Source organism: Gopherus evgoodei, chromosome 1 (assembly GCF_007399415.2).
Source record: "Gopherus evgoodei ecotype Sinaloan lineage chromosome 1, rGopEvg1_v1.p, whole genome shotgun sequence".
Taxonomy (NCBI): Eukaryota; Metazoa; Chordata; order Testudines; family Testudinidae; genus Gopherus; species Gopherus evgoodei.
The window spans coordinates 357,869,563-357,891,836 of NC_044322.1; the positions used below are offsets into that span (position 1 = coordinate 357,869,563).

Below are 22,274 nucleotides of genomic sequence, written 5' to 3' on the forward strand. Positions count from 1 at the left end.
TGATCCAGGTGCCCTCTCCCCTCACTCAGTCTCTCTCTTTCTCTCACATACACACACACACAGCTCCGAGCCCAAGGCATTAGTTATTTCACAAAACATTGGAGTAAGCTTTTATGTACAAGTCAATGTGAGACAGAAGAGTTTTAGTGTTCCTTGTATCCAACTCTTCCCAGTCTTTTGGATTCTTATACATGGATTCTTTACGGATACAGATCACAAAATATTGCAAGATGAGTTCAAATGCTCGGTCCTTAAAAAATGTTTACTAGATTTAATGAGACTTAAACAGAGCTATAAGTGCCATAACCATGCTACTTTAAAAAAACAATTAGTGGACAGATTTGGTGTTCAGCGGAAGTGAAAACACAGATGACTCTGGCTAGAACCAAGCATGAAGAGGACAGCTTCCCCCAGCTTTACACGCCCCTCACTACTGACCTGTAACTCTCCTAATATATCAGTCCTGGACCTTTCAAGCAAAGACGGCCAACAATACCTGATAGCATGGCAGTTTGATGAAGTGTCCACTTGGAGACCTTCAAGCCAAATGTAAACTGGCGTTCATACATAGGTCTCCAGCTCTGGATGGCTAGCTGCATACAGTTCTCTCTCCCAGCTCTCATGGGTTTAATGTATGTGTTTTTTCTAGAGGGAGAAATAAGAATTTCAAATTCTTTTCTTGGTACTTTTCTCTGCATTCTGGTATGCAAAGGATTTCCCCTAAAACAAGTCCTTAATGAGTCAGAAGAGAACAGAGAAGCTGCTGCCTGTCCGGAGTCCCCAAATTACTTTGGATTGGGGAAACTGGAGGTGTATGAGCTGAGTAGATATTCTGCCACGAAGCACCAGAAAAGAAAAATATCCCAGCTCACAGTTCTTTTCCAAAGCTTGCTGCTCACAGCCAATGTCACATGATGCGCTCCATATTACAGCACTAGAACAAGGAAGCCAGAAAAGAAAACAGCTCAGCAGCGGTGGGTTTCAAGAGAGTGCAATTGAACGCTACAAAAAAAACAACAAAAAAAACAGGATTCCAGACCAATAAACAGAACTTGTGCAATCAAAACACACAGATGTGAATCTTTCAAAGGATTTATATGTAAAAAACAAAATAAAATAAACGTCAGTCACAATGAATGTGAAAAAAACATTCAAGGGGGCTTGTTTCCAGTTTGCTAGGAATGCTGCCGTCTCCTCTCTACTCCCAGCCTCCAGCTGAAAACACGATTGCTGGCATGGTGACAACTTGACCTAGGTCCTTAAATCAGACTAGCTCTGCCAGATCCAGTACTCTGAACTTATCCAGGTTGTAGAAACAAGCCTTCACCACTCGTCCACCAAAATATCTTCCATTCAGATCCACCACAGCTGGAATCCAAGCCAAAAACAGGTCATTAAACACCGAGTAAGATAAGCAATTCTCAAGCTAAAGACGCTTCTACTTAAAAAAAAAACAAACAAAAACTATTTTTAAAAATCAACTTTTGAAAATTAGCAGGGAATTACAGTGCAACTCTGACCTTTAATTGCTGATTCGACCCTCTCAAACTCTAAAAATATTCTCACTGCTTCATCATCAGGGGCACCAGGAATCTGACAAAAGAGACAGTTGATCAGAATGGTCAAAATACAGCTATGAACAGTTGGGCTTTATAGGAAAATCAGGTAGGATTAAAAACACACAGCCACCAGGTGTGGTCCCCTCGAGTTGCATGTGGTGCTCAGTATAACCAAGGCTGAGTCCCACTTCTCTGTAGGGAAAGGCTGTTGATTGGAGCAGGTCTATAGCCATACACTGCTAGATGCCAAACTTTACAATAACATGATGTACAAGACGTGGCTATCACAGCAAGAACCAAACAGTCTCGAGCACGCCCAGCTCAGAGTTTTTGCCTACTTCCTGATCTGAAAAGTTAAGCATTTATAGATGTGGTGGAGAAAGAAGTAAATTAATTCCTACCTCAAAGATGACACATTTCCCAACCTTGCCATATTTTTCACATTCTTCCTTGGTTTCACCTTCTAGATCTTCATCAACCTCTCCAGCACCTACCATGTTCTGCAAGTAAAAGGAGGAAAACCAATTCAACAGATGGATGCTAAACAAAGGGTGCATCATGCCACCAGGGCGAGCATCATAGTGAAACTATGAATGAGTTATAAGTAAGTGTCAGTTCATCAAATCATAGGCCACCCATTCTAGAATCATATGGTGCTAGTCAACTCCCTGGCACTAATTCGCTATCCTTGAGTTATTGTTTCCTTTGTATGGCCCAAAGTCATACTAATTGGTTAATACAACACAGATCAGCTGTGTTATCACAAGTTATTGAACAAAACTTTGTACTTTCAATGTACTCTGAAACGGCAAAAACACAAAACTTCTCTTCAGCCCCCACGCTAGACACATTAAGACTAATAATCACAGGTATTATGGCAACTGTCAGGTGTTTTCCAACAACACAGCAGGACAAGAGTGTGACCAGAGTGCACCATGTGGCGGGAAAAGTAGTTTGTATCTCATGGCACTTTTGTAACAGGAGGAAGGGGTTTGAGCACTAAAATTGAAACACACAGCATATATTATAAGATGTGAAGTTAAATGTCCCCCTGACTCACCCTCAGTAAGACCACTTTTGTTGGGCACTTTAGTATCTCTGTTAATGGATTCGAATCGGATTTCTTGGATGCATCGACTATAAAAAGAGTAAATCATGGTACATGTTAAAAATTTTTAAAACATGTTCATTGGGGGGTGTACAGTGAACTGTTCCAATAACCGCATTCAGTGACAAACTACTAAATGTAATCTCTAAGTAACAGCCTTTCACTGAACTAAGTCACTTCATGGCTACTTGTAATTACTCAAACAATTGGCTCTGTTTTAACAGGCTGTTCAGATCACTATGACAGCACAAATACCAAGCTGAAATACAGGCAATATATTTGCCAATAGTCCTCAGTGAATTTTAACAGATACCCGACCTTCTAAGGTTCGCCAAACTTCAGATCAGGGGACGCTGTTCGGAAAGCATGATTTCAACCATGACTATAAAGCAGAGGTGGGCAAACTACCGCCCGTAGGACCGTCCTGCCCAGCCCTTGAGCTCCCGGCTAGGGAGGCTAGCTCCTGCCCCGCAGCCGTGCCGCCAGCGCTCTGGGCAGCGAGGCTGCAAGCTCCTGCTGAGCAGCTCGGCAGCATGGCCGGCTCCGGCTGTGCAGCGTGGCTGCCAGTCCTGCTGCTCTGAGCGGCATGTAAGGGGGCGGGGAGTGGGGGGGTTGGATAAGGGGCAGGGGGTTCCAGGGGGCAGTTGGATGGGGGGGGCAGTCAGGGGATGGGAAACAGTGGGGGTTGGATAGGTGTGGGAGTCCCAGGGGGCCTGTCAGAGGGCGGGGGTGTGAATAGGGGTTGGGGCAGTCAGGGAACAGGGAGCGGGTTTGGATAGAAGGTGGGGTCCTGGGAGGGCGGTCAGGGGACAAGGAACAGGGGGGATGCATAGAGGGTGGAGTCCTGGAGGGGCAGTTACATGGGGGGGGTCCTGGAAGTGGGCAGGCAGGGGACAGGGCGGGGGTGGTGGGGATGGACAGGGGGTGGTATCCCGGGGGCAGTTAGGGGTGGGGGGGTTCTGGGAGGGGGGTCAGGGGACAAGGAGCGGGGGGGTTGGATGGGTCAGGGGTTCTGAGGGGGGCAGGAAGTGGGAGGGGGTGGATAGGGGGCAGGGGCCAGGCTGCTTGGGGAGGCACGGCCTTCCCTACCCAGCCCTCCATACAGTTTTGGAACCCTGATGTGGCCCTCAGGCCAAAAAGTTTGCCCACCCCTGCTATAAAGTGTTACCAGGAAACAACGGAAGGAGAAGGAAATCAGAACAAAAAGCAGCATTTACAAATGTGCAGTAGCTTTTGGACATTACAGTTACCTCATAATAAATAATGTATGGAGATATAACTATCTCACAGAACTGGAAGGGACCCAAAGGGTCACTGAGTCCAGCCCCCTGCCTTCACTAGCAGGACCAAGTACTGATTTTGCCCCAGATCCCTAAGTGGCCCCCTCAAGGCCTGAACTCATAGCCCTGGGTTTAGGAGGCCAATGCTCAAGCCACTGAGCTATCCCTCCCTCCAAGAACGTTGTGAATAGCTCATCACTGACCCAGGGACTTGAACCCTGGACTCTCATATTAAGAGTCTAATACTCTACCAACTGAGCGAGCCAGGCTCTTAATTTCCCAGTGGTGATAACTCAGAAGATGGCTGTTTTTAAGGGCTAAGTGAGGATGTTACTGCAGAGAGGAGGATGACTTTTACATGGCATGTGTCCCAACTCACTCCACCCCTGGCACCCCTCCTCCATGCTTGGACTGTGCTCTTGACCTGAGCTTTGGGCTGGAAAGCAGCAGCAAAAAAGAGGGCTGCATCAAAGATGCCTGTTGAGAAGGAAACCTGCTTTTGCAGGGAGCACATTTTAACAGGGAGATGAAATGGGGAAAGGGGAGGTGCCTGACTACACCGAGGAAAGGCACAGGATGGAGCTGGAGAGGGTGGTGGGGAAGAGAATGAAGAGCTCAAAATTTAAAGCAGTAGGGCCCAGTGCAATTGTTAACACTTAAATTCTTCAACATCCACAAAGAAAAGTGTCACCAGCCATCACGTTCCACAACTAGTCGACACTGTGTACAAAGATATAGGGTAAACAAAACAAGATAAGCCACCACTGAGCCAGATCCCTAACTCAACTCCTGTTCCCTTCTCAGAAACTGTCAAGGTGAACAGCTTCCCAGTTCCAACAGAATGGAATCAAGTTACCTTTATCTGCAGCATCACCAACAATGATCTTTCCACCTCTCTTGCTTGTTTTCTCTACTGACAGTGCTGTGCTTAGCCCTTGTTCGTGCTTCCCCAGCCCTTGGCCCTCTCTGAAACCATACTTCTGCATGATTTTATGAGCTACGGTGCCTCTGTTGAGAGAAAAAGGACTGGTTGTCAACCACTCATTTCATTTCTTAAGCAGCACTGTTAACACATTTCATCTTAGTGCTCAAGGAACTCAGCATAGGCCCTCACGATAAGCAAGTTCCAGATACCTCCCTGCAATACCAACTGTTGTGTGCAGATGGTATCTACAGCTGCTCTGCCAAGGATCTTACAACCCATGTCTTAGTTTAGTGTTGCCATAATAGTTAAGAGAACATAGAAAATAGTCTAACTCCTAAAATCTTATTACATGCAGATCGACTATAAGAGCTTATATAGGAGCTTATAACACCTATAAATTTACAGCACTTTACAAAGCTGAGTAACTATTATCATCCCCGTATTACAGGCAGAGACACAGACACTTCAGTCACTGAATAAAGCTGCCTGCATTTGTTAGGTATAGCATGATTTTCATTAGCAACGAACATCAGTGTCACAGATTCCACAGGACCACAAGAATTGCCAGAATGGATCAGACTCAAGGTCCAGCTACTCCAGTATCTTGTCTCTGACAGTGCCCAGCATGAGAAGCTTCAGAGTAAAACTTAAGAACTCTGCAATAGCATATGTGGGGCAATCTGTCCTCCATATTAGGTCACAGATAGGCTTAGGTCCTGAAGCCCCATATCCCTTTCACAAAACTATTATCATTATGACAACTCAGGATATTCTCAATACCCATTAATGTCCAACCCCTTTCTGAATCTTGTTCTTTGTCTTAATGACATCCTGTGGCAATGAGTTCCACTGTTTAATTATATGTTGTATGAAAATGTATTTCCTTGTGTTTGGTCTTGATTTTTCCACCTTTTAATTTTCCAAGAAAGAAATTGTGAGTCAACAGTTCACTACACAACCAAACAAGTATGGACCTTTTCAAAACACAACTTGTGTTGTCTTTAAAACATTTCATTTGCAGATCATGACTGGATGGGTCAAGATGTGACTGGCCTTACAAGACTACAGAAGTTTATACTACACCACAGTATAAAGATCCCACTCTCTGAAAATATTTTTTTTTTACTTGATAGGAATGAAAGATTATAAAGAGAAATAAAAGATCAGTGACCACTTAGCTTTTTCTCAAATACACAATACAGTCAAATACAAATATAGTACATTAAAAGTACTTGATAGCTCTGGATCACTGATTCAAGGTAAGGTCTCCAGACAATCCTAACCAGATAAAAAAAAACTAGGTCTGACTCAATAGATTGGGGGAATCCTTTTTCAGATGGTATGAAAAAACCTTATTAGAAAAACTGCATGAGAAACAAAGTATATACATATAGAAAAAGTGTTTGTTTTTGCTGATATAGACTAACACTCTGAAACCTATAAAATACTTGTACACTTTCTTGGCTGTGAGTCTTGTAAGTGCCAGTACTGTAATCATCCTGCAGTTACATAAAATTAACATGCATAGTGTTTAATATAAGCATAGTAATCACAAATAAATAATGTTTTCACCCCTCACCTTTCAAATGAGGTCTCCAAGCACTTTATAAACATTAATTAAACCTCGCTATTTCCCCTAGGTGGAATTATAAGCATTTTTACAGGAGAGTTAATGGAAGCACAGAGTGGATAATGGGGTGGCACCAATAGCTTCCACTAACTTCAAACAGAATTGAGATGCTCAATGCCTCTGAAAACAAGTCAGTGATTTGCTCAAGGTTACACACAACACGCCTCTGACAAAAGCAGGAAAAAGCACTTGGGGTCTTGAACTAGCCACACGTACTTACAAACTGGCCACACCAGCTTGGCAAGGGCAAACCATAAACCTTTCTATGGGAGAGGGTTCCAGAACTCACTAAAAACTGGCCATTCCTTCTCAAACTCATTGGCCCAATTCACACAAAACCATTGTGTACTCCACTTCCTGCTGGGTGGGCATGTATGCATTCAGATTAAGTTGTTACAGTGAAGAATATACATGCAAGGACTGTGTGGTGTTCTCCATACCAGCACAACATTTTTAACTTTCATCCTCTCCTCCCGCAAGGCACTTGGTCAATGATATTTACCCCATGTTAGCAAGGAAAGAATTACTAGGCCCGGTTGGGGACCGTGGTCTTTCTGGCTCATCATATACTGGGGGAGGAATAGCTGCTTTGGCAGATGGTGCACGAGGTCTTGACTCCTCCTCAAATGGAAAAGATGGTACAGCTGGAAGAAACACGAGACATTTACTGGTTGGTTAAAATATATTTGAAGAACTATATCCGTCATCACCTCCCACCATTTTCAAATCTCATCTAAGAGCATCATGGGCCTCTCTCTCATTTACACTGAGGCCTATTAACAGGCAAATTACATTTACACTACCTTTAAGGTCCTTTATACTGCCAGAAACTCCACCAGAGAGGTCCTTTGGGGCCATCTGCCTGTCCCAAGTCAGGATAAAGGAGGAGGGTTGGGCGTGGGGCTAGCAACTCCACCCCGTAAAAAAAATCAAGCTGCTACAGAAAAGCCAATAATTGAGACAACAGAGACTTTTACCCTGGAAAAAGAAGGGTCTTCAATTCGAAGATGCATGACGCTGGGTGGTAAAAGCCATGAGGAAGCCACTAAGCAGATTACCCTTCTTGCAACCAGGAGGATTACCATAGGCACATGGAACGTGAGGAACATGTATGAGTCAGGAAAGACGGCGCAGGTTGCAGCAGAGATGAGGAGCAACAACCTGACCCTATTAGGCATTAGCGAGACAAGATGGACGCAAGCGGGGCAGAGACGACTGTTGACAGGAGAGTTGTTGAAGAAATCAGAAGGAGAAGGTGGGGTTGGATAGGACATATACTACTCAAGCAGCCAACTAACATCACCAGACAGGCAATGCGGTGGAACCCTCAAGGCAAGCGGAAAAGAGGCCGTCCAGGAAACACCTAGAGACGTGACCTTCAGGCTGATAGCAAAAAAAAAGGGCTATACCTGGAACCAGTTAGAACGAATGGCTCAGGATAGAGGACTCTGGAGATCTGTTGTTGGCGGCCCATACCCCGATTGGGGAGATGGGCATGAGTGAGAGTGAGTGATACTGCCAGAGTAAGACAATGCGGTCTTCGTGTAAATGAGAATCAGGCCCTTTGATTTCCTTGCTCATAAAACTTACTATGTCTCCTTTCCACTATGAATTCTCTCTGTAACCAGGGTTTAACCTCTGATATATTTATGTGGCATCTTACACTGATTTTTTGTTTCTGCAGGTAATAAGGGCTCTATTATCTCTACTTAGCTGCCCTGCGTTAGTTTGTTTCAATTCTCCGCTGCATCTTAAGGCCATTTGTCTCCTCAACAGTAAATTCTCTGGAAAGCGGGAACCCAAACTTAAATGTTCTTTAATCACGAACTGAATTATGGAAAGACTGGGTTATGCACAGTTTGGTAACAAGAGGCTTAAAAGGAGTGCTCTGTACTCTTATGCACAGGAAGAATGACTCCTTAAGACAGAACTGATGCAGCTTTAAAACTGTGTGTTGAAAGGCTCCTTTTCTGTTGATAGCTTTGGAATAACAGATTCCCAAGTGAGATGAGCAGATCAGTCTTACAAGTCAAGCCAAACTGTGGCGGTGCTAAGAAAAGTGGCAGACAAGTGTGAATTTGAGAGTTTGTTTGCATATTTAATACTATGATTTTATTTCAGAGTGATTACTTCTGTTAATTACTAATTGTACCCAAACAAGTTTGGGGGAAGCTGAGACAGAAGAGACTTCATTCAGGTAATCCAGTCCATCTGTTGTCCAAATGCAAGATTGTTTCCTGTAGTAATTTTTTATTTTTATTTTTATTTTTTTTTAGGGTTTGTCCAGTCTAGATACAAGTGTCTCAGGAAATAAGGCTTACATTGATTCCCTTATGAGATCATTTCACACTTTAAGAGATCATACCCTTATACCCAGGTTATGTCTTCTGAGTTCTAGCCTATATTTAACTTTCCTGGACTGCACCCAATTGCTCTTAACTATACTCCTCTAAACAATTATTTTGTCTTTGATGTTTATAACCTTAAAATATTTGCTGACAGTTATGTCCCCACTTAGTCTTAAGACTTCTCTACACTACTATGTGGGGTCAACCTAAGATAAGGAACTTCAGTTACTTGAATAGCGTAGCTGAAGTCGATGTACTTAGATCTACTTAGTGTCTTCACTGCAGTAAGTTGGCAACTGATGCTCTCCCGTTGACTCCACCTGCGCTTCTTGTTCTGGTGGAGTACTGGCATCAACAGGTGCGCGCTCAGCAGTTGATTTATCACGTCTATACTAGATGTGATAAATCGACCCCTGCTGGATCAATCACTGAAGCCCTCAGTTTAGTCAACCTTTACATCTCAATCCTCCACCACCATCTTATTCTGATAAATCATTTCAGGACTCCCAAGGGAAAGAGTTCTTTATGTATAAAATACTCACAAATAAACACATTTATACTTGTAAATGCACAATGAGATGTTAACGCATTTAAATTAAAAGCTAAAACTACAAAACAAATGTCAAAAAAGTTTGAGTGCTTTTTATTTCATTTAAATTATAAGTTTTTCTTTTTAAAAATAAACCTGTTTGAAACGAAATCTGAATTTAATACAAAATACGTTAAGACCAAAACTTATCAGAATCTCTTAAACTATTTAAATAAAAAATGAATATGCTGAATCGATAAGCTTCTATTAAAAAAATCTGAGTTAAAAGCTGCTGCCAATAATAAGAAAACGTTTTTCCCTTGATTTTAACCTGTAAGGTCAAGCTTTACACATATGGCACAAAAGGTCATGGACACCTCTACCTCTATATAATGCGGTCCGATATAATGCGAATTTGGATATAACGCAGTAAAGCAGTGCTCCGGGGGACAGGGGTGCTTTACTTCGTTATATCCAAGTTCGTGTTACTGCAAGTGGTTCTTCTGCGCTCGCCCATTACTTGCTGTGGCCCTCCCCGGGGCCTCCCTGCCCCAGCTCACCTCCACTCCGCCTCCTCGCAGCTCCGCTTCTTCTCCCTCCCAGGCTTGCTGCACCAGGGAGGAGGCAGAGGTGAGCTGGGGCAGGGACCAGTTCCTCTCCCTACCCCAATATAACGCAGTCTCACCTATAACACGGTGAGATTTTTTGGCTCCTGAGAACCATGTTATATCGGGGTAGAGGTGTACCATATTTAAGACTTCTATTGTTTAATAAAAGTAAATTTTATATGCTATTTTGTGTGTTTAATTAAATTCTAATTACCATCCTAATGCAGCTTGATGTAAATCATGAGCAAAGAGTTAATTATCTAGTAAAGAAACGTATTATTCACTATTTTCTAACAATAAAAATGCACAATTAATAAGAATCAGAAAATATTAAGCTATATAATTGCTTAAATAAAGGTATATACTGTATATACTCATTCATTAGCAGGCATGGACCCCCTCAGCTTCCTGTGGCCCCGGTTTGCCATTCCCAGCCATTCACAGGGAGCTGAGGGACTCCATGCCTGCAGATGCTCCAGGTAAACAAAACGACAATGTATTAGATATTCAATTCAGTGATTCCACAGAGTTTAAAAACATTAAACTTTGGTGTAGACCTGTTCATAAGCCGACTCCCGCTCTCTGATGTGTCACTTTTTTACCAAAATATTCGGCTTATGAACGAGTATATATGGTAGTTATAACACACCTTCCCAGGTAGTAAAAAGCAATGCAAAGGCTCTATTTAATTGTAAAGCAACATGCTTTAATGGTTGTATCAGCCAATAAAAATCCACCTTTTTTTAGAAAATAATTGAAATAAAAATGGAAAAGTTGATTTAAATTGATGATTTAAACTGAGGCCTAGTGATTTAAATCGCCTTGATTTAAATGTGATACACACATCACAATCTTTTCTTTAAAACTAATCTCACTGAGAAACTAAGAACCACCCAGTCCTCGACTCCCAAGGGATAAACTCCCATCCCTACACACAGACTCTTGAAACAGAACATGTACAAGAGTACCCAGGGGTGTGGGAAGGGTGGAGAAATCCTCCCCTGCCCACCAATATGGAGCGAACAGCTCTGCAGCTGCATGGCTGGTCTACTGCTGCACTTCCGCCTTTATCTAGCATGTGAATGGCTAACACAATCCATGCCATCATGGATCAGTCAGTTATACTACTCCTCACAGAAGAAACCTCTGTGAACTGCAGCTCTGAAGCATGCAGGTGGGACAAATCCCCTGCTCAAGTTCCTAGCGTCCTGTCCCCCTACCCTCTGCAGCAGTTCCACTGCAGCCAGGGGCCGCCATGCCTGTGCAGGATCTGTCCCTCGCTGAGCAGAAAGTTGAAGTAGGGACTTAAACTGTTTTGCCAGGCTTAGAGACTGTAAAGGTCACACCACTGATTTTGGTATACATACGTTCTTTGTCCTTCTCAACAAGAGATGTTGGTGGCGCAATGGCAGCACCTCCCATGCCTGTGAATGAAATTATAAATCACATGATTGAAATGTAAGACATTCATGCAGATGAAGTGTTTTGTCATTTAGATAACAAAACTCTTCCGAACACATTAATGCAAGGCGCCCACCAACGCGCAAACATACATCCCCAGGACTCCTACGAGAAATCACGGTGCTCGCTGAAGGCCTTTGCATCCACATTTTATATATCTTGCTGCCAATAACAAGCATTGAAGAGGTGGAAAAAGCATCTGACTCTGGAAATCTTAGTGATGATAGTTAATAAACTGTTGCAAACTTAAGATTTCTAATATATCAAAGGGTACCATATCGTACCAAGCTGACGTGCTACAGGGATGTGAGCACAATACAAATTATGCAATACAATTACCTTAAAATCAATACCTGTGATTTTGGAAGACTGTAGCAGTAACGACTGCATTAAAATGGAGCTTCAACTCAAAGATTGTTTGCTCATCAAGGCAACTAAAAAATTATATTGTACTCAAGGACAATTACATTAACACAAGGGTGCGAAACAGAGGGCCTTCTCCTGTCCGGGAAGTGTGAATGGCAAAGTAGTTCTGAACATACATTACAGAACATACACCTTTTATTAAACATAACCCTGTTTCAAAAATGAAGGTCTAAAGAAGTGGGTCTGTATTACTAACAAGTGAATCCGCTACTGAAATTCAGAGCAGATTTTTAGTTTCTATGAACTGAGAGAGAGATCCATCCACACAGAGCCACATTTTGTTATTTGGCTCCAAAGGCCTTCAAATAAGGAGAGGTGGAGCGATTGCACACATTAACAGCAGTCAAAGCTCAATCTTTTAAAATCAAACCACAAGAATGAGCTCATGCATCTCTGTTCACTGGAGCCTACATCATTCAGAAATCTCTAATGCATGTATCTAAAAACTAATGTTAAAAGGGAATTTCACAGGCAAAAAAGGGGTCTCTTTTACCCCTAAAAAAGAACGTGGTTTTGTACTCTACAACAGCTACTCCATAATAAAGTGACAAATGAATTATAGGAGGCCAATGAACACTAGATTCTTGAGTTGAGAAGGGAGGAACAGTTTACAGCAAAACAGAAAGAACCTGACTGCAAAGTATCTGAGTTAGACAATTCTCCTCTTACTTCTTTTCCTCCTTTCTCTCTCATAATCTTCATCTTCATCAGAATCTGGATCTGGTCTTCTTGAAAACCCACTGGCTTCGTGACGGTCTTTACGTCTCCTAATAATGAGAATAGGAATTTTGGTAAGAAACTATCAAGTGATAAAGAACTAACGTTTCAGAGAAATGCTTGCAGTGTGAATTACATTACTAGCTCCTAATCTGCATTTCATATGATCCTTTATAGAACAAATCATTTTTTAAAGACTAGATGGGGTCCAATCCTCCAACAGAGATTCACACTTACTTTCACACTGAAATCAAGTCATTGGGAATGCACAGAAATGAAGATCCGCATAGGTGGATCTGTTTGCAGACCAAACCCCAAATTTAGATGGTTGCAATGGAAGAAATGCAGGATGTATTTACTAAGAAGGTAACAGAAGACCCTAGCTGATTGTCTTGCTTTGAACAGTATGCCTATAGCATTACTGGTTTTCTGCTACAAAAATTAAGAACGTCACCATGGTTCAATTAGCCAAAACATTCACCATATATAAATCTCAAATTGGTGAAAACGTATTAGTAAAATAAAAATATTTGTTTTGATCTTAGGGTCATGTTTTAAGTCATGCAATATCTGCATGTACTTTAATACAATCTTAAATGGAGATCATGACAGCCCTGATTGTGTTTGAGACTGTTGTGTAATATTTGTAAATGTCTTACAAGTACCTACTTTCTTCTTTCTTAAAAAAACACAAAGGGAAAAAAAGTCCCATCCCCAGCAATAGCCATGAAAGTTGTGCTAACAGAGGTTAGTTAAGAAGAGGTCCCACAGTTAGGTACCAAGGCACCTGACAAACAATACTCTCAAGAGACTCACTATGTTAAAAAGCAAACATCCTCAAATATATTTTCTAGAGACTGCACCATACAAATATTTGTGTTGCCCCAACAATGCACAGTACAGATTTGGTTACTGAAACAGATTAAACACATTACAGAGTAATCTCGTGTTCAAATCTCATGACATAAAATCATTTTTTGAAGATGGTTTGTTTCCTGAGGTTGTAGAGCAGTGGTGGGCAACCTGCAGCCCGCCAGGTGCATGCGGCCCACTAGTGGATGACCCTGACGGGCCGCATGCAGCCCGCGAGACAGTGTTAACATTGACCATCCGCAGGCATGGCTGCCCACAGTTCCCAGTGGCCACAGTTCGCCGTTCCTGGCCAATGGGAGCTGCGGGAAGCGGCGGCCAGCACGACCCCATGCAGCTCCCTTTGGCCGGGAACAGCAAACTGCAGCTACTGGGAGCTGCAGGCAGCTGTGCCTGCGGGCAATCAATGTAAATACTGTCTCATGGCCCGCCAGCAGATGACCCCGGCATGCGCATGGGCACACATGCTGCAAGTTGCCCACCACTGCTGTAGAGCCATCAAAATTCATTATGTATTTTTTTCCTCTTTTATTGGATTTACAGAAAAATAAAAAGAAGCCCTGACAATCAATGGTGAAGCTGTAAGTAACAGTACATCTAACTCTGCAGCTAGAGGTGTAATTTCCAGTTTGGGTAGATGCACACATGCTAGCTTTCATCAAGATAGTATCTAAAAATAGTAGTATAGCCATGGCAGCACAGGCCGAGGCAGTCACCCATCTTGAGTACAAACCTGCCCAGGACCCTCAGTACTTACTCTGATAGCTAACCTGACCAGCTACATCTGCTTTTAGCATACTAGCTCGCTCGCTCAAAGCTAGTGTGTGCGCATCTAACCAAGCTGGAAACCACCCCTCCAGCCTGAGTGTAGGTTACCTTATGGTTAATTCAGATTTCAGTGACCCTTTGTGCCAATTAAGGAACAGCATGAAAGGGCCTCAAAGAGAGTCCCAGGTAGTCCTCTTTCACTGGAAAGGTGGTGATCACGACTAAGAGAAGAGGAAGCAGTCTACTTGACCAGGTGGAGGAAATTAGCAGAAGTAGGACCTAGGTTATCCTTCTTGTAACGTCACTGACTACAGAGGACACGCATCATGGAGGAATTTGGCCCATTAATCCTACTAATAAAGCTGGAAATGTTTTCAATATTGTATTGAAATAGCAGGGGAAACATCAGCCAGCTATCCAATAAGATTAATCAGTTATTAATTTAAAATACACTATCATACAGGAACCAAAGAGCTGTAGAGTAAATGCTTATTTTAATGACACCAATGCTTTTACCTGCATTGAGGAATATTTTCTCTTATGCTTCGAGAAGCCATGAATAACAATATGCAATTAACTTCTTTTAACTCAGTGCTGAACAAAAACGTGTCCCATTGCAGAAACCCAAACTAAAGTCTTACTTTTCTCTTTCTTCAATCTCTTTTTGCCTCTCCAGCTCACGCTGTCTTTGTCGTTCCTCCCTCTGGCGTTTTACTACTTTCTCATAGTCATTGGGAAACATCGGATCATATTCATCAGCCAAGGGAATCAGCACATCTCCTGCAGAAAACCCACTAGGTACGGGATCCTTACACAGAAAAAGCATAAATATCAATGTGATCAGCCACCTGAAAGCAGCAAATGGTATCCAGCTGGAATAAGCCAGCCGCTTTTACCACTACCAACAAAAAAGTTTAATATCTTTAGACTGCTTAGATAGAAGATGAAATCCTTGTCCTATTGAAGTCAATGGGAGTTTTGACATTGACTTCAACAGGGCCCAGATTTTACCCTATGTCGCTTTCCTCTCAAATTTTTGTGTGCCGAAAACAACTGTACCACCCCTCCCTTCCAAACACAAAGAGATGCCAAACTAGCATAGCTAAGGTCACATTAATACCCAATAAGTTCTCTATCCGAAACCATATCCTGCTTGCGTAGGGCTGGGAGGGATGCTTGGACGCAAGCTCACAGGCTTCATTCATCATCTGTCTGCTACTATATTATGGACTGACATCCTCAACCCTTCTTATTCCATCTGGAAGGAATATCTGCTTTGCAGCAGGTAACTTTCAAAAAACCTTCATTAAGGAAGTTTGTCTTGACCCATTACCAAGTACTTAATAGTTTTTCTTACTTAATGGTCAAACATTAGATCCCTTCTTTTAAAAGACCACTTCCAAGCATGGTAGGGTCACAATTTAATTTTTTTTTCAACCTACCTACCTCCCTCCCTCACAGGGTTGCTTGCAAAGTGCCCTGAGCTCCTCAGAAGAAAGGTGCTATGTAAACACATACTTTTTAGTTCAGTTAAGAACACTTAGGGCTCGTCTACAAGATGAGGTAATGCGCTCTACAGGGTTATGATTTCTAAAGCAAAACTGATAAGTTGCACATTAACTGGCCTGTGTATACTCTCCTGGTGCACACTAAAGGTTCCTTACTGTGGTTTAACATTATACTGTTTCAAATAGTACTATGTTAAAGCACACCAACAGGGTTTACATGGTCCAGTTGATGTGCAACGTATCAGTGAACTTTAGAAATCACATCCCTGCAGAGCACATAACTCCTCCCATCCTCCAGTGTAGACAAGCCCTCAGCGATCTATAGATTTCAGATTATAGCACTGGGAGAAGTTTGCATACATTTGGAATTTTCATGAGTGAGAATAAGTCTGAACAGGAGAGAGGCTAAAAGCAAGGAGAACAACTTAGACCAGTAGGACAATTAAATGAATAAGTAAAATGCAGACTACTACAGAAAGCAGAGACAGAAAATGAGAATTCAGAATCAGATGTAATCTGCTGTGTTTTCAAGCTGATCTAGCCGTACCTTTAAGCCAGCAGCTACATGAGGTGGTGTGTCTACAATCTGTCTGTCATCAGAAGAGCTCCCTCGCTTCAGGTCAATCACTGGAGCAAGGACTGTCGTTTGTTTTGTCCTCTGACTCTGAAACCATCAAAATACAAAAAAAGCAGTAAGACAGTAAGTTCATTTTTTTAAAAAGGGGGTATTTACTTCATATTCCTAAACTAGATGTTTTTTGATTTCAAGAAAGCTTAAAAATGGATGAATACGGTCTCAGACCTCAATCCTGCTTCTCTGCCCCATGCAAAACTCACCATACCACTTGCATTTTCATTTTACCAACCTATAGTTCTTCCTCAGCATTTCTAACAGTGCTTGATGTTGTGACTGTTTATTTCATGTTATTTATGCACCAGCAGCACGGGTAACAATACAGCTCTATGGCTAGAGTTTATTGACTGCTGCTGTAAAGCTTAAACAGGAACAAAGATCCTACATAAACCATAACTATTCTTAAAGGGCTTGATCCTACTCCACTCAAGTCAATGGGAGTTTTGCCATTAACTTCAATGGGAGCAGGATCAGACCAGAAGTGTTTCTGGTTTTCAAAGTCAAGAACTGAAAATATATCATTAAAATTGAGAGGATCTCCTTAGCGGGGAGTTTTGTTTGAATAAGAGCAGCAAAATAGGTTTTTTCTTACACTAAAGTCCTGTTGCTTTTCACATTTCACCATGAGGAAAATAAAACTTTTTAAAAACAGGATTAATACATTATTTTATATATATAGCTGGAAGGGTATCCAAGGGAAGACAGACTGAGATTGGTACATCGTGTCTCAGAACCACACAGAAGGGGGTGCTTTAAAAGAACACAAGTATCAGTTGGAGCCTTATTTCAGGTTTCATTTGTACAGAGTTCATTGTAAATTAAGGACCAAATTCTGCTCTCAATTACAGCAGCATAAATCTGGAGTAATTGCACTGATTTCCACAAGGGTAAATGAAAACAGGATTTAGCCCCAAGAAAGGATTTTATTATTTAAAAGTTTAACTATAATTTTCCTTCTTCTAATTGATCTTTGCCCCAGATACTATGGAGACTTTTGACAGCAGCAGCCTGTGACTGAATCACACGAAAAATACATTCATCATCAACAAAAGAAGTAGGACAATGATGAAGTCATGCTGCAATATATTAAGAGAGAAGACAGTTCGGTACAAACTTGCTTCTTAGCTTTCCCTGAAGGAATTAGTTTATACCTTCTCTGCCTTCCTTTCAACCTTCTAAGTGGACAGGAAATATTCTCAGCAGCAATTTCTGACCGGACTGGTAATACCGGGAATCACATCACAGTCACTGGAGGCTTTTAAAATGATAAGCATGAAATGATGCAAGCTGGCCAACAGCAACAGTTACCAAATACCAAGAAGCACAAAACATCTCCAATTTCCCATCACAGGCTGAAGCAGTCTTGCCTATTCACTTATTTTTAAAATACTTAAGTGCCTAATTTAATGTCTTCAGGATTAAATTTGGTCTCCACATCAACACTTAACTCCATTATTTATTTAAGAAATGAGAGCAGCTCTGATAGCCATGCTGTGCATATATTGATTATGCTATACTTTACATGAAGGGTCTCAGAGAACTTATACCTCTTTGTTCTTGCTTCTAATGTGTACTCCTGGAGGAATTCCGTGTCACTGCATGCGCGCAGAATTCATGGCTCCCGCAGATTTCTTTGCTTCCCCGCAGAAAAATGACTTCTGACGGGGAAGCAAAGGGAAGCCACAAGAGCAGTCATGCACTCGCTCCCCAGTAGCGCAGGCAGGTCAGTTTGGGCATCCATAGCAGCAAGTAAAGATGTAAATCACAGTGGGGGGAGGGTCAGCAGATGTACATATGACAGAGAGAGAGAGAGAGACTGTCCATCTCACTCGCTATTGTGGCACGCTTGGCATGGAGGGGCAGAGCTTTGGGGTGTTTTCCGCGAGGCAGGCTCTGTTTCCTCAGGCAGAGCAGAACATAGCAGCCTGCCTGCTTGGTGAATTGTTCCCGTTGTTCTTAGTGAATTCCACCAGGAGTATAAAAATTGCAAGGCTCCTTTACGTTGCCAGTGTGGTGTAAAGGAGTCTTATTGTAAAGGACAGTAAGACCTTATAAATACTTATGGTGCTTTAGTGGTTAGAACTGGTCTAAATTTTTGGACTGAAAAAATTTCCTACCAAAATGTGCTCCATGAACTATTTGCTACTGACCTTTTTGGAGATGGTCAGCAGCCAGTATAAATTGTGAGCTGGAGTCCTCAGTCTTCACTTGCTCTTCAGCTGCCTATGATGAAACACTGAGCATATGGCTGCATATATTTGTTGACTAATAACTAAAAGTAAAGGGTCAAACCTAGCTACATTACTCTTAGACAGAAGGGGTTTGGTGATTTCCTCCAATGCTCCCCACTCCCATTCTCCATCCATTGTATTTCAGTTTAAAATAAATTACCAAAATACTGAAGCCAGCTTGATTATATTGCGGTATTTTGACAAAAAATATGCAGAATTTTACAATACTGTGCGCAGGATTTTTAACTTTTTGGCGCAGAATTCCCCCAAGAGTATTCTATTAGTGCCGCGCACTACCAACTGAAGGATAAAGCCTGACAATGCATCCAAAAGTCCGTACAGCTGAGGAAATGTACACTCCACAGAGTGCTCAGTACAAAGGAAATCCTACTGAGACCAGCATTTCAGAAGAAAAACTGAAAAAGACAGCATTCCCAATGGCCAGCAAGCTTGAGCCATCAGGAGCAGCAATATCTGTACCTTTGCTTGTGTGAGAGCCGCTTTCTTCACCTGCAACTGAGACTGCAGGAGTTTGAAATTTTTGGACCAGCCTTCTGTTTTTGAATCGCTGGTTTCTACTCCCAGGTCATCATAAAGTGACATTTTCCCCTTCAGTTTAAAACTAAAAGACAAAAGAAAAGTTAGGTTGAATTAATAAATTAACTAAATATTATTTTGGACACATTTGGACTCCAAGGTGTTGGGGGAGGAGATTTATTTTTTAAGAACTATCGAAGATCATCAACAGACCTATAGTCAATTTCCTTTCCAAAACAAGGACAAATTCTGAAGAAATAGTAAAAGATTAGTCCCTAATTTTTCTTCTCAGACAGTGGTACTTGTGTCTGTCTGTCTCTCTCATAAAGACCATAGGGCAATGAAACAAGCTACTATTCAAAAAGCTGTGCAGTGCTTCGATAAACGTCACCCAGGCATCAAGTGATATCAGATATTTTCTAATATTATGTATGTGGTGTCAGATGCAGTGAATTCACCATCACTCAAAACTTTTCAATCAAGACTAGCTGTATTTTTAAAATGCATGCCACAGCTGAAAGCGAAGCTATGGGGTTAATGCTGAAACTACTGGGTGAGTTCCCAGGGCATTATCCAGGTAACACTAGAGATGATCATAATGTCTTTAAATCTATGCATATATGTAGATTTTTAAATTTAACTCTTCCAGCTATACCTGAGAACTTTTTTGTATCACTCTACTAAGTAAAAAGCCAATATCCTTCTACACTAATTATGTTTGCCAAAATATCACCTGATGTTTCCATAACACAAAAAGGCCCCCCAAACGCTTTTCAAATTACAGACAATAAAACTGCATAACATTAACAGCAAAGGAAAAATACACATTCTCCATGTGATGTTACATCTGAATTTGAAAAGGATTCATGCAAAAGTCATCACTGGCCTGCAGCCAATCACCCCAGCTGCATTAAGAGATCTCAGCCAACTGTCATCAGTAACACCTTCTGGTCATGGGTCTCTCACTATTAAGGCCTTGATCCTGCAATCAGATCCACAGTGGAACCCTAATGACATAGGACCAAGGATTTTCCTGTGTGGAACCAACTGCAGGATTGAAGCCAGTGACATTTATGCCATGTAATGACTGACAGTAGGAGGAGGGCCCAGCGCAGTACTGTAAAGGAAAAGAAAATAGTCCCCAAAGGCCCCCAAAAAGCCAGGGGAAAGCATGAATGCAGTCCCGCACTATTACAAATTATAAAGTCGAGTTTACCCTATTTGGGGAAATTGCAGAGGTCAGCAGACCCACAGCTCAATGGATGAGCCTCACCCTGAGAAAACCACCTTCATGATCATGGTATCTCCTCTGCCAGGTAAGTATGTGAGCAAGAACTTTACTGAACAATGGTCAGGACTGACCATCATCCAACATTATTCAGCATCATGTTAATTTTGATGCATTGTTCCTAGCAATCTGATCATTCAAATATATTGGGACTCTGAGCCATGATGGTATTGTTTTACAACTCACTGGAAGCATAATTAGCATAATTTATGTTTAATGCTGTGCTCTTAGAAGCAGTGCATGAACACTTTGATTACACAGTAAACCGAAAATCATGTAACAAAGTTCACTGTACACAGAAAACTGATTTCATTTCGCACTGGGACGGAAATAAGATGGTCACCTGGGGCAGAGCACACTGCATAGAAACAGATGTGAATTTTCACCGTGGCTATTGTTATTGTTTGTACTGCAGTAGCCCCCCCAAAAGCCAGTATCAGGATCACTTGGCCACATGTAAACACACAACCAGGGTGACTCCTGCCTGAGGAGTCTATAACACTTAACACCAGTTGTGAGAGAGTGACAAACCCCAGTTCTAACGGGAATAGGGTGACCAGATGCCCTAATTTTATAGGGACAGTCCTGATATTTGGGGATTTTTCTTATATAGGTGCCTATTACCCCCCACACTCTGTCCCAATTTTTTCATACTTGCTATCTGGTCACCCTAGATGGGAAGAGCCATAGGCACTAGCCCCTGAACAGAGCCGTCACCCAAATCACACACACCCCAGGCCTGCAACCAACCACCCCTGATGACTGGATCTGGCCACCCCCTTGGTTCCCAGAACAGCCTGGCCCTGGGAGCTGCTGGCAGAGCAGCCCCATCTCCCTTCCAAGCCTCCTATGTAAGCCCCCAGCTGGCTGGGCCCGGTGGCCCCCCCCACCTACAGCCCCGCCCCCATAACCCCATCTAATCTACCCCCAACAACCCACGTGCTGGTCCGCCCCCATGAACCCCCTAAACTACCCCACACTCACAACCCCCGAATTATCCCGCCTCCCACCCTACCCCCGACAGCCCCTGGGCTGGCCCAAGCCCCCCCCGAAGCCCCCAATCTACCCCTCAGCAACCCCGGGATTACCCCACGCCCCGCATCTCCCACCCTACCCCCGACAGCCCCTGGGCTGGCCCAGCCCCCCCCCCCACGAACCTCCCAATCTACCCCTCAGCAACCCCGGGATTACCCCACGCCCCGCACCTCCCACCCTACCTCCGGCAGCCCCCGAGCGGGCCCTGCCCCCCACGAGCCCGGCCCCCCAGGATTCCCGCCGGTCGGGTTCACGCCCACCCCCGCCCCCGGAAATGGGGGCTCCGGCGCGGCCTAACGCCCCGGCCTCGACTAGCGCGGGCACCGCTCACCCCAGGCCGAGCGCCGCCAGCGAAGCGCCGCCGAGGAGGCAGGGAAAGGCGGCGGCAGCGTGTAGCGCCCCGGGCCGCACAACTCGGCCACTGCGCAAACCCTGTACGCAGGCTGCGTAAACGCAGTACGGCAGCACACCACGGGAGCGAGGGAAGAGTTACGCAAACTCCGTAAGGGGAAAGCTGGCAGCTCTGCGAGAACTGCGCGGAAAGTACTGCGCAAACTTCGTGTCTGAGGGGCGGTGTTCCACAAATGACGTAGTATGGCCATAGAGAGCGCAGCCTAAGGCACCGGCCCGCTGCTGACCCCTAGAGTCAGCAGCCTGATATTGCATGCAGAGGGGAAACCCACAATTGCAGCAAGACGTTGGTCTAATGAAACAGTGGTTCTCAGCTAGGGGTCGGGGGGACCCCTGGGGGGCCGCGAGCAGGTTTCAGGGGGGCTGCCAAGCATAGCTGGCATTAGACTAGCTAGGGCCCA

At 43.2% G+C, this 22,274-nt stretch overlaps 1 protein-coding gene and 1 non-coding gene across 3 annotated transcripts; both read right to left on the reverse strand.

The window, feature by feature from the left end:
- Window positions 1-235: 235 nt before the first annotated feature.
- RBM17 (RNA binding motif protein 17) lies at window positions 236-21,932 on the reverse strand. Of its 2 annotated transcripts, none has more exons than XM_030573487.1 (12): window positions 21,794-21,932; window positions 19,083-19,224; window positions 16,285-16,401; window positions 14,871-15,037; window positions 12,544-12,641; window positions 11,355-11,411; window positions 7,005-7,146; window positions 4,804-4,955; window positions 2,620-2,696; window positions 1,961-2,059; window positions 1,521-1,593; window positions 236-1,368 (listed from the first exon to the last, which is right to left on the reverse strand). In XM_030573487.1, exons 2-12 carry the CDS (start codon window positions 19,203-19,205, stop codon window positions 1,265-1,267), a joined length of 1,209 nt encoding a protein of 402 aa, XP_030429347.1. In that variant the 5' UTR covers window positions 19,206-19,224; window positions 21,794-21,932; the 3' UTR covers window positions 236-1,264. The 2 variants fall into 2 exon arrangements, with proteins under 2 accessions (XP_030429347.1, XP_030429431.1); XM_030573571.1 differs by lacking the exon at window positions 21,794-21,932 and adding an exon at window positions 20,356-20,479 and having other exon boundaries at window positions 252-1,368.
- Window positions 20,300-20,463, reverse strand: LOC115644640. The gene has a single exon (XR_003998574.1). It is a non-coding gene; the product is annotated as a U1 spliceosomal RNA (small nuclear RNA).
- Window positions 21,933-22,274: the final 342 nt, after the last annotated feature.